The sequence below is a fragment of the Panthera onca genome, chromosome B2, assembly GCF_046562875.1.
Source record: "Panthera onca isolate mPanOnc1 chromosome B2, mPanOnc1 haplotype 2, whole genome shotgun sequence".
NCBI lineage: Eukaryota > Metazoa > Chordata > Mammalia > Carnivora > Felidae > Panthera > Panthera onca.
The window spans coordinates 32739330-32752918 of NC_138343.1; the positions used below are offsets into that span (position 1 = coordinate 32739330).

The window sequence follows — 13589 nt, forward strand, 5'->3', positions numbered from 1 at the left end:
GAATGAATTCTTGCCCCGGGGCCCTGTCATCTCCAACCTGGACTCCAGGAGTGCACCAGGCCTCCCTCCAGGGCATTTCTGGGAAGTGGCCCCAGAGGCCCCTCTGCCTCCTTGAAATTTCACAATCATGAGTCTGTTTGCCAATCCAGTCACCAGAGCTGAACCCAGGCTTCCAGCCCCAAACCTCCTGTATTCAGAGCTGGGTCTGCAACCCCAGGGTGCACCTGCGAGGCAGCTGGCTCGAGAGGGCTGCAGCGGGGGCAGGGTCCTCCCTGGAGAGCCTGGTGGGATGGGAATACTAGGCCGACTCAGACCACACGGTCTGGTGGCCAACCAAGCCTCCTGGCAGGTGTCCAACCACAGGCCCGGCCCCCAGGCCTCATCCGCCTGCTGGAGCTTGAGGAATCCGATGCTCTAGTAAACTCCCCAGGTGACTGTGATGAGGTGCCAGGCTTGAGAACCACCAAGGCAACGCAACGTCTCCCCCAGCAGCCCTACCCACCCATCCTTCCCCCCGCCTTGCATCCCCGGTATCCGACTATATTGGGGGGGGGGGGGCACCGCTCCACTGTGGACAGTAACCAGGTGGTTGGGACAGAGCACAGAGGACAGAGAGAACAGCCAGTGGAGTGGTCAGTGGGGGGCTCTGAGCCCAGCGCCACATTCCCCCCCCCCCCACTGCACCTCCCTCCCCTCTCTCTGCAGGCTCCAGCCTGACCCTGACGTCTTGACGTCCCCCTTCCCGGGCTCTCACCAGAGGGACACCTGGTGCTTGGGGGAAAGAGGGACGCTGTAAAAGCATGGGCTATGCACTTCTCACCCGAGAACAGCCCCTGAGAGTCACCCTCAGCAAGACCTACTTCCCCCACCTCTTCCCTTCCTCCCCCACCCCTTCGGCCGCCTAGCCCCTCACAAACGCTATCAAAACTATTCTACCAATATCAAAACTGTTCCGGTAACACCCGCGTCCCCAAAGCACCTACGAAGGGTTTTGCCCACATTATCACCTCTGCCGGGTGAGTGCCATCGTGTCCGCGCTGCAGATGATCCACTGAGTCTCAGAAAAGCCACGCAGTATTAGGCCAGGTCTCAAACCCGAGTCTATCGGATGGCCAAGAGTTAGGAGAGCAGAGTGGCAAAATGGGTAGATTCGGGGCCGCACAGTTTGCATGCTGGCTCCACCACGCTAGCTGTGGGACCTTGGTCAAGTTGCTTGGCTTCTCTGTGCCTCAGTTGCCCACTTGTACAATGGGGATAACAACTGCCCACCGCGGGCTGCCGTGAGGGTTGAGACGAACCCTGGCACAGGATATGTGTCGTGCAAACGTAGTGATAATTCCACCTCAGACACCTCTTCTGGAGGGTCCCTCATTCACCCCCAAATATCTATTGAGGAAGCTTTGTTGGGACAAATCTCTAATAACAGCCTAAAATGGTGCATGGGGTTACCCTCGAACAGGGAAAAAGGTGTAGGTGAAGGGAATTCCAATTCCATAAGTCAGGGAGGCGCTGGAGGTGTTTGGGAGGGTGGAAACACATCCAAGTGGTCCTGGAGTTCACCAGAGTGATGGGCACTGGTTGGCACTGGTTTGACCCAATGGTTCGATGGGCCGGGCTGCACTCATCCCCACGGCCAGGGGCGTCTGCAGGGTGGTGCAGACCATGGCATCCCTGCTGGTATCAAAGAGTTTGGGGGGACATGGGGGAGCAGACGCTTCACTCTCCATGACACCATTCAGCCAAGACTCCTGAGAGCCTACTGCGGGCCTGGCACCAGCCGGGGGTCCTACGGGTGCTGCTGAGGGTCAACTGGTCTCATCTGCTCAGTCCCCAGGCGGTAGTTCAAGAGTAGCCCTATACCTGGCTGGCTGGGTCGGTAGAGTGTGCAACTCTTGATCTCAGTGTTGTGAGTTCGAGCCCCATGTTGGGTACAGAGATTACTTAAAAAATAAAATCTTTTTGGGGCCCCTGGCCGGCTCAGTCGGTTAAGCATCCGACTTCGGCTCAGGTCACGATCTCGCGGTTCGTGAGTTCGAGCCCCACGTCGGGCTCTGTGCTCACAGCTCGGAGCCTGGAGCCTGTTTCGGATTCTGTGTCTCCCTCTCTCTGCCCCTTCCCCAGCTCACACTCTGTCTCTCTGTCTCCAAAAGAAATAAACATTAAAAAAAATAAAATCTTTTTTTAAAAAAAGTATCCCTGTAGGGCACCTGGGTGGTTCAGTCAGTTAAGCATCTGATTTCAGCTCAGGTCATGATCTCACAGTTTGTGAATTCGAGCCCCACTTCAGATGAGCCCCACTTCTCTCACTCTCTGCCCCTCATGGGATTTTTCTCTCTCTCTGCCCCTTGCTCACTTGCACTGCAGTCCCCCTCAAAAAATAAATAAATAAATAGATAAAAATTTTAAAAATAGCCCTAGACAATACACAAATGTAGGTCTTATGTATACCCACAAAACTTCATCACTGGGCACTGAAATTTGAATTTCATGTGATCTTCCTGTGTTGTGGATATATTATTCTTTTGATTCTTTTTCTTCAACCACTTAAATACCAAGACCATTCTTAGTTCGTGGGCCAAAAACAAGTGGTGGGCCAGATTTGGCTCATGGGCCATAGTTTGCTAACCCCTAGTCTAGAGGGGGAAGCCAGCAGCAAAAAGGAAAACAAGCAAATATGGGCATAAGTACAAACTGTGATGAGTGCCATAAAGGGAAAGATGAGGAAACAAGATAGAATAACTGGGGGGGGGGGGGGGAGAGGCAGAGGGGAGGGAGTCCATTTAAGCTTAAGGTTGAATGAGAAGGATCTAGCCTCATAGAGTCAGGAGAGAACATTCCATACAGAGGGGAACGCAGGTGCAAAGGCCCTGTGGTGGGGAAAATAGCACAGTGTCATGACGGACCATAAGGAAAATAGAGTGACTGTGTGGATTGCACCCAGGAGACACAACAGACGTGGTTGGGCACCAAGTAGCACAGAGCTTCTGAGACAGGCAAGGGTTTGGAAGTTTGCATTTTAATCTAAAAGCAATCAAAGGTTTAACAGAGGTGAGTAGATTCAATTCGGCTTTTAGAAAGATCTCTCTGGCCACTGAGCAGAAGTCTGGCTGTGGTAGGCCCATTTAGAAGCAGGGGGAAAAAAAAGAAGCAGGCGGAAGAAGAGAAGGTTTCTGCAATGGTCTGGATGAGAGGCCCCAGAGGTGGGAGGCCCCAGAGGACACATTCTGAAAGGAAAGCCTGTAGGGTTTCCTTGTAGAAAAAGCATGGTCAAAACTGTTGCCAGGTTTTTGGCTTGGGTGCTGGAAGGATGAAGTGGTCTTCAAGGGAGAAGGGCATGCTGCAGGGGCGGGGGGGGAGGGGGCGGTGTAGATGGACTCTCTCCAAAGCTCCTCCTGGTTGTGCAATGAAAACACTTTGAAGACACAAAGCCATATCCTCAACAGAACATCTTGCGTTATCTAAGCCACAAAGTCTCCCCAGGAGTCCTGGGCCAGGCGCGGAGGAGCTTAGACAAGCCAAGCACCAAGCAGGCAGCTTTCTCCAGAAACAAGCCACAAACCGTTATAGCACTTACAGCCCCACGTGGGTCAAGAGCATCACACAGCCAGGCGGGGGGGGGGGGGGGGGGGGGCGGGGGGGGGTGCCCAGAAGGGCTAGTATGCCTCACCACTGGCCCCGGGCCGGCCTCTCTCAGGAACCTGGGGCGCCTGCCCACCTCCACCCTCTCCCCTGCTCACCAGTGTCCCCTCCACCCCCTTTCCTGCCTTCCCCCTTCTGCCCTCCCTCCACTCCGCCCAGCTTTTTCCTCCCACATGCCACTGTTGTGACAGCGAAACAAAGCTCGTTATCTGAAAGTTGAGTTGGCTGCTCAGTCTTCAGGAAGACACAAGAGGCCCAGCAGATGGTGGGGCCTCTCCAGGATCGGCCTCAAAGGTCACCGTCTGTCACTGCCCACCCGCTCCAGCCTCTTCCACATCAATGGAGTCTCTCGTGCTGGTTTCAGGTCCAGCCACAAGCTGTGCAATGACATTTCCTGTGGGCTGACTGTGTGCCAGGCACCGTGCTAGGCCCTCCCTGGACATTAACTCCTAATTCTCTCACCTGGCCTAGGAGACCATTATCATCCCCATTTAACAAGCGAGGAAATACACAGAGGCACAAACAAGCTAAACAATTAGCCAAGGTGGCAAGGACTGGCTAGCCTCCCCTTCTTCAAGCCTCAGCTTTTTTGCCTGCTGCAAATGAGGGAGGGACTCTGTGCAATGACTTCTGGATCCTTCTAGCCCTCACAAGTCTGCGATTTGAAAACTGCTTTCTTCCGAAGGCACTTAACATGTTCCTTCTCCCCCCAACAACGGCTGCTCTCAAGAAAAGATCTTATTGGCTTATTCACACTTTGGTGCAAATGCCCTATATGGTGAGTGAACTCTGGGGGCATGAAGATTCAAACCCAGGCCTAACTGGCGCCCAAACCTGGGCTGTCCCAACATAGCACTACATAGGCCACATCCTCAGGCTTTAGGATGTCTTCCAAAAGGTATGCTTTACACCTATCAGTATTCCCTGTCTCCGGAAGAGAGCCAAAACGAGGATGAAGGGACAGGAAGTAAGGGATATAAGCTATCAAGTCAGATCCAAGACTACTCAGAGTCAGGGCTTCTGGTCCCCACAAAGGCCTGAGTCTCACTTCCAACCCAGTTTATTTGGACAGGCAGTCTGGAAGGAGTCAGGCCTGGGAGCTGGGGACCTGCCTTCTAGCTCCGCCCTGTCACTTAACAGGGGTCAGATTCCACCTCTATACGAAGGGGAGTTGGCCCTTCCAGCTCCAGTAGCTGGGAGGTTTGCTCACCCCCTGGCCCCGACTGCACCCCATTAGCTTTTCGCCAGGCAGGAAATCACCTCTAGTGTCCCCAAGCCCAGAGCTCCTCTCTGAACTGTGCACAGGAAATTCACCTCTTAGAGGAAGGGGAGCTATAATCACAGACTCTGGTGGAAGCTCCCAGCAGGCCCCACTTATTGGCCTTGGCAGAGCAGGGCTGCAGTGGTGCCCTTTGAAATAGACACCTGACACAGCTGCTGTCCCTGCCTGGGTGCCCCTCCCTCATGCTCGCCAGCCTGGGGCCTCCGCTCCCTTTGCCTCTGTAAATGGTTTCTAAGTTTCTCACCCAGCCTCTCATTTCTATCAGTTTAATTATTGAGGAGCCCTCTTGTCGCCAGCCTGGAACATTAACGCTGTTAAAAGGAACCCAGGGAATGCAGACCACAGATGACTGACTCCTTCTGGCTCAGTCCCCATCTCTGTGCCCTCCCCCTCCCTTCCCTTTCCCAACATGTCCCCTCTGTCCCCCATTCCTTCTCTCCTCCCAGGTCTCTACCCCCGCCCCTGTCCGGTCTCTCTTTCTGAGCAGCCAGGGAGACTCCTGACCATCTGCCCCAACCCATTCATCTCTCTGTAATTGGAGGAGGTACAGATAAAACTGAGGCCTGGGCCATGTTCACAGGTGACCAGATGGGCAGGGAAAATGAAACACTTGTGAGCCCCTGGCTGGTGACGCACTTTGGCCCAGGCACCCTCACCCCACCAGAGACCTTTCTCCAACCAAAGAGGGGTGAGCACAGAGGTCACAGCGCATTCCCATGTGGGGTCACTGGATGCCTCATCCCAAAATATCCATGTTTCCAAGAACATGCTCACCATTCTTGGAGCCTTTACCCTGTGTCACGTGACACCTCTCCACTCCTTTGATCCTCTCTACCTCCCTATAAAGTGGGCACTGGCTTGCCCCTGGGAGATGGCAGGGAGGCACTCACCGAGGTCATAGCCCCCAGGGCCCCATCAGGCTGTTTTCTAAAACATCCAGAGTAGGGGCGCCTGGATGGCTCAGTCGGTTGAGCATCTGACTTCAGCTCAGATCATGATCTCATGGATCATGGATTCGAACCCTGTGTTAGGGTCTGTGCTGACAGCTCAGAGCCTGAAGCCTGCTTCTGATTCTGTGTCTCCCTCTCTCTCTCTGCCCCTCCGCCACTCACACTCTGTCTCCGTCTCTCAAAAATAAACATTAAAAAAAATTAAAACATCCAGAGTCACCAAAAGTGTTTAATAAAAAGCTCCAATAAGGAAACTGCAGCAGCCCCATCTGTGGTCTGGCCTTCTCCAAGGCTGGGGGTCTAGACCCCATCCAGACAGACTGACAAGGAGTCTGGGGCTTGTCCCCTCTGCTGATGGCCAAAGTAGCCTCACCTCTCAGGCCTGGGGCAGGCAGGCTGAAGTGATGACTCAGCTAGCCCAAGCCATCACCATCATCAGGCCCTGGCCTGAGCAGCTGAGCCCGGCTTCCTCCTCCGCTCTGGGTCTCCACTCCTCAATGCAAAACAGGGCAGGTGGGAAGGCTGGACCAGGCTACCCATTCCCAAACCATCTACCAGGAATGACCTCAGGCAGCACAGCCCCCCAGAGGTTGTTCAGATTATCTATTGCAAAGTTTCCTTCATCTTAATTCTGCATTCTTCATAATGCATCCATTTGTTGGAAAATTAAGATAGTGTTCCTAGACAGTGTTTCATAAAACCACCAAGTAAAACCAACACTCCAGAAAGAAGGCCTATAGGTGAGACAGCACAGCACATGGCCCCACAAAGTTCCAACCCCCACTCCACACTGTGACGGGACAACTCTAGCTTCCTTTCTTTACCACTCATCCCCACCCCCATCCCCAACATGGTGACCTTCCACACCATTCACCCCCACTTCTATCCACGCTCCCCAAAATGCCCCCAAGTACGGATGCATCATGGGACTGGGCGAATGGACTCCAGAAAAGGTCCAGGTGAGAGAGCTTCAGCCTCAGACTTCCCACTCTGCATGGGCCCAGACAGCCTCTCTCAGCCCACTGCACCTAACTCTGGAGACTCTGAGGAGAGAAGGGGCCATCTCCAAAGGCTGAGAGCCTAACACCAGGGTGAAGGAGGGACCCAGCAGCTTCCTCTGGGCTTTTCTTCCTCCTCTTTCCTCACATTCTCCCTCCCTCTCTCTCTCCCTCCTCCCCCCCCCCCTTACACACACACACACACACACACACACACACACACACGCAGTCGCACACACACACACAAACACACAGAGCAAACAAGGCAGGCTCCGAGAGCAGAGCGGCTCATAATTATTGGTAAAATGCTTGTAATGTTTTTCTCTCTACCCGGTAGCTTTCAGTTGTTTTAGCAGCTTAGCGAAGCACTTGGCTCCAATTGAATTGCAAATCAGCAGCTCTTGCCCCAGGAAGAGAGGAAGGGAGGTAGCAAGGAGGGGGCAGGGAAGGATTCCAGAAGGAAAGGGAGAAAGGTGTGCAAGGAAGAAGGGCAGGAGGAAGGAAATGAGCAAGGGAAGCCTAGTTCGGGGCCAAGGGCAACAGAAACAGAGACTGCCTGCTCCTTCCAGGCCCTTTCCCTGTCTTCATCCATTCTCTATGGGTTCCGTAGCCCAATGCCCCATCCAAAATATCAAGACACATTTTCTAACCATAATCTTGGGGTGGAGTAGGAGGGCCACACAGGGCTCTCTCAGCTACTAGAAGAAAAACATATCTTTCTTGGGAATTGCAATTATTTGAAAACAATGTCAAAACAAAAGTCTTGCTTTTTCTCCCTGGCAATCTCCAACATTTGTATTTCGATTCTATCTATCTCTCTCTCTATCTTTTACTCTCTTTACCTTTCTATCTACCTATATTTCCATGTATCCATCTTTCTGTCTTTATATATACATACATGTGTCCTCCTAGCTCCTCCTCCCTTCTGTTGTTCAGCACTTCCTTTTCCCCTCTTGGTTCAGCATTCCCCACTGAGGAGTACAGTTGATCAGGCCGCGTGTGCTGTTTCAGCACCATGGTCAGCACCACAGCACTGGGTCCCTCCCTGACACCTCCACTCTGCTGAGCCTAGGCTTTGACCATAGGACTGCCCCCAAATTCTCATATACTGCTCCCTGGGAAACATACTCTCTTCCCCAGAGTCCAGGAAGGAACAGGAGAAAGAAGCTGGCCAGGCCTGGCACCCTGGGTGTGGAGGGCTGGGGCTGTTGGTAGAAACACACATCTGGGGCCAACCAGCCAGGCACTAACCTTGAAGAGACGGAGGATGTTGGCCACCATGATGGAGACCGAGCTCCCTGAAGCACCGATGACACCCACCACACGTTCAGGTTTGGTGATGATGGGTGGGCCGCCACTGCCACAGCGGACCTCCGTGCCATCCTTCTCGATGAGCGCCTGCACAAAGGTCAGCGACTGCTCGAGGGCATGGGTGTCCCTCGAGCAGGTGTCCAGAATGCGGGCGCCCAGCGTGATGTTGGGCAGCAGGTCCGGGTCATTGTTGATGCGATCCAGGGCAAAGAGCATGGCCTCCAGTCGGTGGATGCCCTTTTCCTTCTTAAGTTCTCCACAAGCCTTGCCCTCTGAGCCCCGGCCGTGCACAGGGAACAGGCCTCCCAGTGTGATGTCCCCATCTATGCGGATGGAATTCATGTGGGGGTGGCCCTTGGGCTTCCCCAGGGAGGAAGGCATCCAGGGGCCATAAAGGCTAAGGAGCAGGCAAAGAGGCAGCCGGGCCCACCACCAGCCCCAGCCTGTCTTCCCAGGCATCTCGGAAATCCCTAGAGACCCATGAATGGCGGGCCCCACTCCTAGCCTTGGCAGGCCCCTAGCCCCGCAGCCTGGGTGAGCATGGGCAGGGCAGCCCCCACAAGTCTCTCTGGGGCAGCTTCAGCAGCAGGGTGGCCAAGGACGGCCAACAGGGTAACCCATGCTGGTGCTCCTCGCCACTCAGGCAGTGCTCAGTTGCCGACACAGGCCATGCCCATGGGCGACAGGGAGTAGCCAGGGAGCAGCAGAGCTCCAGTCTTGGTCCCCACGTCCTGCAGGCCTGTTCTTGATGGATGAATGTGAAAACAGGAGAGTGCTCCTAGCTTGATGTATCTTGGCATCAAGGAGAAAACAGCTCCAATGCTCTCCTCCTATCAACCTTAGAAGGGAGAAAGAGAGAGAGAGAGAGAGAGAGAGAGAGAGAATCAAACAGAAGCCCAAAGAAGACATTAGCTATTCTGATCGCTCATCAGGAGCTTGAGAGAAGGAGACGCTGGAGGTTATCACCACAGGCTCCACAACTCTGAACTTGGCTCTTGGAGCTGCTGCTCAACTTTGGTTCAAGTGGGAGAGCCCGAGGCAGAAATTAGGTCATGTCTGAAGACTTCTTAAGGCCTGTACCCACTGCCATCAGAAACCCAGGCATCAGAGAGCGCAATTCCCAGGAACAGCCTGGAACTGGCTTGGGCAGAAGAGAGGTCTTGCTCACCCACATGAAGGAGTAGCAAGAAACCAGTTTTGCAGGGCCCAACCCCATTTTAGAGATGAGGAAACTGAGGCCCAGAGCAAGAGAGCATTTTGCCCAAGTCACACAGGTAGTGAGAAGCGAAACACTGTGTAGAGCCCAGCTTCCCAGCTGCCAGCTCTGGAACCAGAGACACTCAGGCTCCTTGGGGACTCGGAGAGAGACCAGGAAAGCCAGCAAGGCCCCCTGCAGAAGAAATCAGGCTGAGAGCTGCTAACTCTGAAGGCCAGGGAGAAGGTGGGGCTGTCGGTTCCCGGATTCTCCTCCTGGAACAATGCAAATTTCACATTGCCACCCCAGGCAGAGGGCAACCCCAGGGGCTCCCAGCTCAAGAGGCAAGCCTCCTTGTCATGTGCTTGGCCTCCTTCCCCCACCCTCTTTCTGCTGGTCTTTATCTCTCCCATTTCTCTGCTGCTCCTTCTCTCTCCCCCACTTCCTCCCTCTGAGAGTGGGGCTCAGGTTACGGCCTGAGCTACTGCACATTATCATGATCATTGTCATTATTATTGTTGTTGTGATTAAATATTTATCTGCAAGGGTAGAAGAGACAACACCAGCTCTTCCTCATTCTCGCTGCTAATTTGGGCTAATTTCCCCTGGGGTTCCTTCCTTGGCCCCAGCCTCCCTCTCAAAGCCAGCAACCTCCCTCCCCTCAACTGAGAAGGCCACAGGGAGAAGAGCTAGAAGCTGAGTCAGGGATTGGCCAGGGGCCTCACTCTAAGGACCCCCGGCCCCAAGGGGTTTGTCAGATGAAGACTAGCAAGCCACTTCTACACCTCAGTTTCCCTAGCCATCTGGAAGAAGGGCTTGTGTTTGGATCAGGAGGTTTTCCTAGCGATGTGGTCCCTGCATCAAGGCCAAGCAGGGTCTCGGAGCCACCCGTCCCCCACTTGTAGTTCCCCCCACACAGGAATTACTGACTGTTCCGGTTCTGGGGAAAGGAGAGGAGCGAAGAGGGTACAGCACCCAAGGGTCCAGCCTCAATTCCTGGGCTTCTCTGGCAAGCGCCCTCTGGATCCTCACCTCACATCTGTCCCCTCATCAAAATGCTGCCTCACCCATTAGCTCCTCAGAGGCCAAGAACACAACTATTAATTCTCACTCTGCAGGTGAACCGATAGCCCGGAGGCATCACATAACTCTCCCAAAGTCACACAGCAAGATGGGTCAGGACTCAAAGCCAGCACCAGTCATACTGGGAGACCTGGGGAAGCCTGCAAGAAATCTTCCTAATAACCACCCTCACCCATGAAGCTAGGATCCAGTGACTGAACACTGGGGGTCAGTGCTCGGAGGAAGGCTTAAGAGTGAAAGCTGTTAAAATGCGGGGAGGGGACGGCTACACCTGTACGGACCTGTCATCCTCACCTACACCTTCATGTGGGTAAATTTAACAGCTCGCTTTCCTGGAGGGCCATGTGGGCACTAGCTGCTGATGCCAGGACTGGGCAATTCAGAAAAGAGAAACTGGAGAAGGCTTCAAGAGCGCCCACAGTCCTGCCATCCCCTAGAGGTTCTCAATTTCAAAATCTCTAAAATGGAAGGCTTGGGGCGCCTGGGTGGCTCAGTCGTTAAGCGTCCGACTTTGGCCCAGGTCATGATCTCACGGTTTGTGAGCTGAAGCCCCACGTCAGGCTCTGTGCTGACAGCCTGGAGCCTGGAGCCTGCTTCGGATTCTGTGTCTCCTTCTCTCTCTGCCCCTCCCCAACTTGTGCTCTGTCTCTCTATGTCTCTCAAAAAATAAATAAGTGTAAAAAAAATTTTTTTTTAATAAAATAAAATAAAATGGAAGGCTTGGAGTAGGATGCAGTCTAGTGGCCATACTGCCCCTGCAGGCCATTCTCAGTTGTGACAATGATGGGAAGGAGTCACCTCCGGGCCTGCATCCAACCCCTGGGTGGGACAGACCGCACAATGAAACACTGTCCTGTCCAAGTGCTCTGATGCCCACGGAGAGATAACTTCAAATGACATCATACTGCCAAGTGCCAGGAGCTACACTAAGGGCCTCGCTTACGTTTTCTCAGGTGACGCTCACGCCTCCGGGAGCTGGGCGGTATTCCTATCCCCACCACACAGACGAGGAAGCCGAGGCTCCGAACCTCAGATAGTGGCCCACGGCCCAGGCACACAGCGCCGCGCGGGCCCCTGCCCCCAACCCCCCACCACGCCGGCCCAGAGGGGCTCTCGGGCCCTGCCCAGTCTCACAGCCTACAAGTTCAGGCTTGGTTTGCCTGAATTCAAAGTGGAAGGATTTTTGGCATCGTGACAGGCTGTGTGCCGAGGCCGCAGCAGGGCAGATTCAGGCTGGGAAACCAATGAACAGCAGCTTCTGACGGTCAGGCCCTGCTCAGGCTTCCAGATTCTTCGTGAGGGCTTCTCCTTGAAGCCCCAGCCCCTCCAGACTGAGTGATGTGCATACACAGGCACATGTACACACACACACACACACACACACACACACACACACACCGGAAACCACAGACAGACACACATACACGATGGGGAAGGGCGGAGGCTGCATGGAGGAAGGAGCCCTCATCGAGGAGAAAAACAAATACTTGCAGGGTTAGAATCAAGACCCCAAGGCCCCAGGCCCTGCCCCAGGCTGGCCAGACTGCCCTCCGGCTTCCCTCCACCAGCACTGCGCCTGGCCCCTGCCTAGTGGGCCCCTCTCCACCCCTCAGCCCTGCCAGGTCTGCCTTTTCTGAACATTTCCAAAGAGCTGGGCAAACCACCGCCTCTTTTAGCCTCCCCTCCTTCCTTTGATCCTGTAACAGGAACAAGGGAAAAGTAAAAATACTCTGAGAGTGAAAGGAGCCACCAAGAGCAGAGGCTGGGGGTAGGGCGGGGGGGGGGAGCAAGGCGTCCTTCCATACCCCACAGGGCGGCTCCATCTTGGGGAAGGGGGGCCACATCAGGGGAGGCTTGGAGTCCTCAGACCACACCCCGAATTCTAAAAGAGCCAGGAAAGCTCATACCTCGGACATTTTGGGGGGAGGGGATCTATCACTCCCCAAATGAAGTCACCAAGAAGGCGGCAGGTCTATGCCAGTGTGCCCACCCACTCCCAGTGGGGCCTCTTATTCTATCCTTCCCCACCTCTCTCCACCAACCCCTGTATTCCCTTCCCCTCTGCCGCCTGCCAGATCTCTGGCCCCAGGCAGGCAGGGAGGGATGAGGAGTGGAGGGAAGAACACGCGGTCATCTCCGAACACAACAGTTCACTGGCCAACCGCATTTTTCGGAACATTCTCTTCAGGGAAAGGGGATGTGAGGAGAGCCGGGGAGTGGCTGCAGTGGACCCTTCCCCCCCCCAACCCAGCCACCCCACCATCTGAGGGCCTCTCTGCTATCTGTGGGCCTGCAGGGAGAAACTCCACCAACCTGCCTCAGTGACCCCTTCCAAGTCCTAACAAGCAGGACCCCATGCTTCCTCACGTCTAACCTAAATCCTTCCTCCCATAACCAGGGCCTGAGCCAGGAAGAACCACAAACCATGGAACAATGACCACATCCAAAGAGACGCACCGTGATTTACTCTGATTTACTTTTCACGAAGCTGCTTTTTATTCTCCCAAAACTAAGGAAATAGAATTCTCCCAAACACCAAAGTAAAGGGCAGAGTCAGAGGGACTGATCCTGCACTTTGCTTGGGGGGGGGGGGGGGGGGGGGGACACCTCCAGAGCAACCCATTCCTGCTTTCAGCCTTTGAGGGGACCCTCAAGCTGTGGCTCTTCACCCCTCCAGGCTCAGCCGGGAGACCCAAGCCCCCTGTCCTCTGCCTTTGAGCCATGCCTCCTTCCTTTGAGCCATGCCTCCAGAGCTGCTGGCAGCCCCTTCCCCTCAGCCTTTCCATGGTCCCTCCAGCACGTTTTTTTATCTCTATTCACCTTTGCCTCAGAGGGGCCCAGCCCAGCCCAGCCCAGGTGCTCAGAAAAGCTGGGGCATTGGGAATGGATGAGTATCTCACATTTCCACAGGAGGGTCTGGCAGCTCCGGTCCCCAGCCGGAAAAGGTGAGGGGGAACCGGAGGCCTCCCCGATCCTTCCTGTACCACCCCGTGCCCACAGGAACCCATGAGGACCCGAGACGCCGGACGGCAAGCCACCTCTGCGGCCACCTCTCTCCTATCCCCCTTGGGACCCCGCACTGACCACACAGAGGTGTGCTTTGCTGGATGGTCTCCTCCCATATGGACAAG

At 54.7% G+C, this 13589-nt stretch overlaps 1 protein-coding gene across 5 annotated transcripts in view; it reads right to left on the minus strand.

Moving 5' to 3' along the window:
- Positions 1-13589, minus strand: part of GRM4 (glutamate metabotropic receptor 4) — a 115640-nt gene that overhangs the window by 95414 nt on the left and 6637 nt on the right. For 4 of the 5 annotated variants that reach the window (XM_078446834.2, XM_060615225.3, XM_078446832.2 and 1 more), the window contains exon 2: positions 8121-9018. The exons of the other annotated variant lie outside the window; for it this stretch is intronic. In XM_078446834.2, coding sequence (XP_078302960.1) covers positions 8121-8639 — 519 coding nt within the window. In that variant the 5' untranslated portion in view covers positions 8640-9018. The remainder of the gene's footprint in view (positions 1-8120; positions 9019-13589) is intronic. 5 annotated transcript variants of the gene reach the window in all.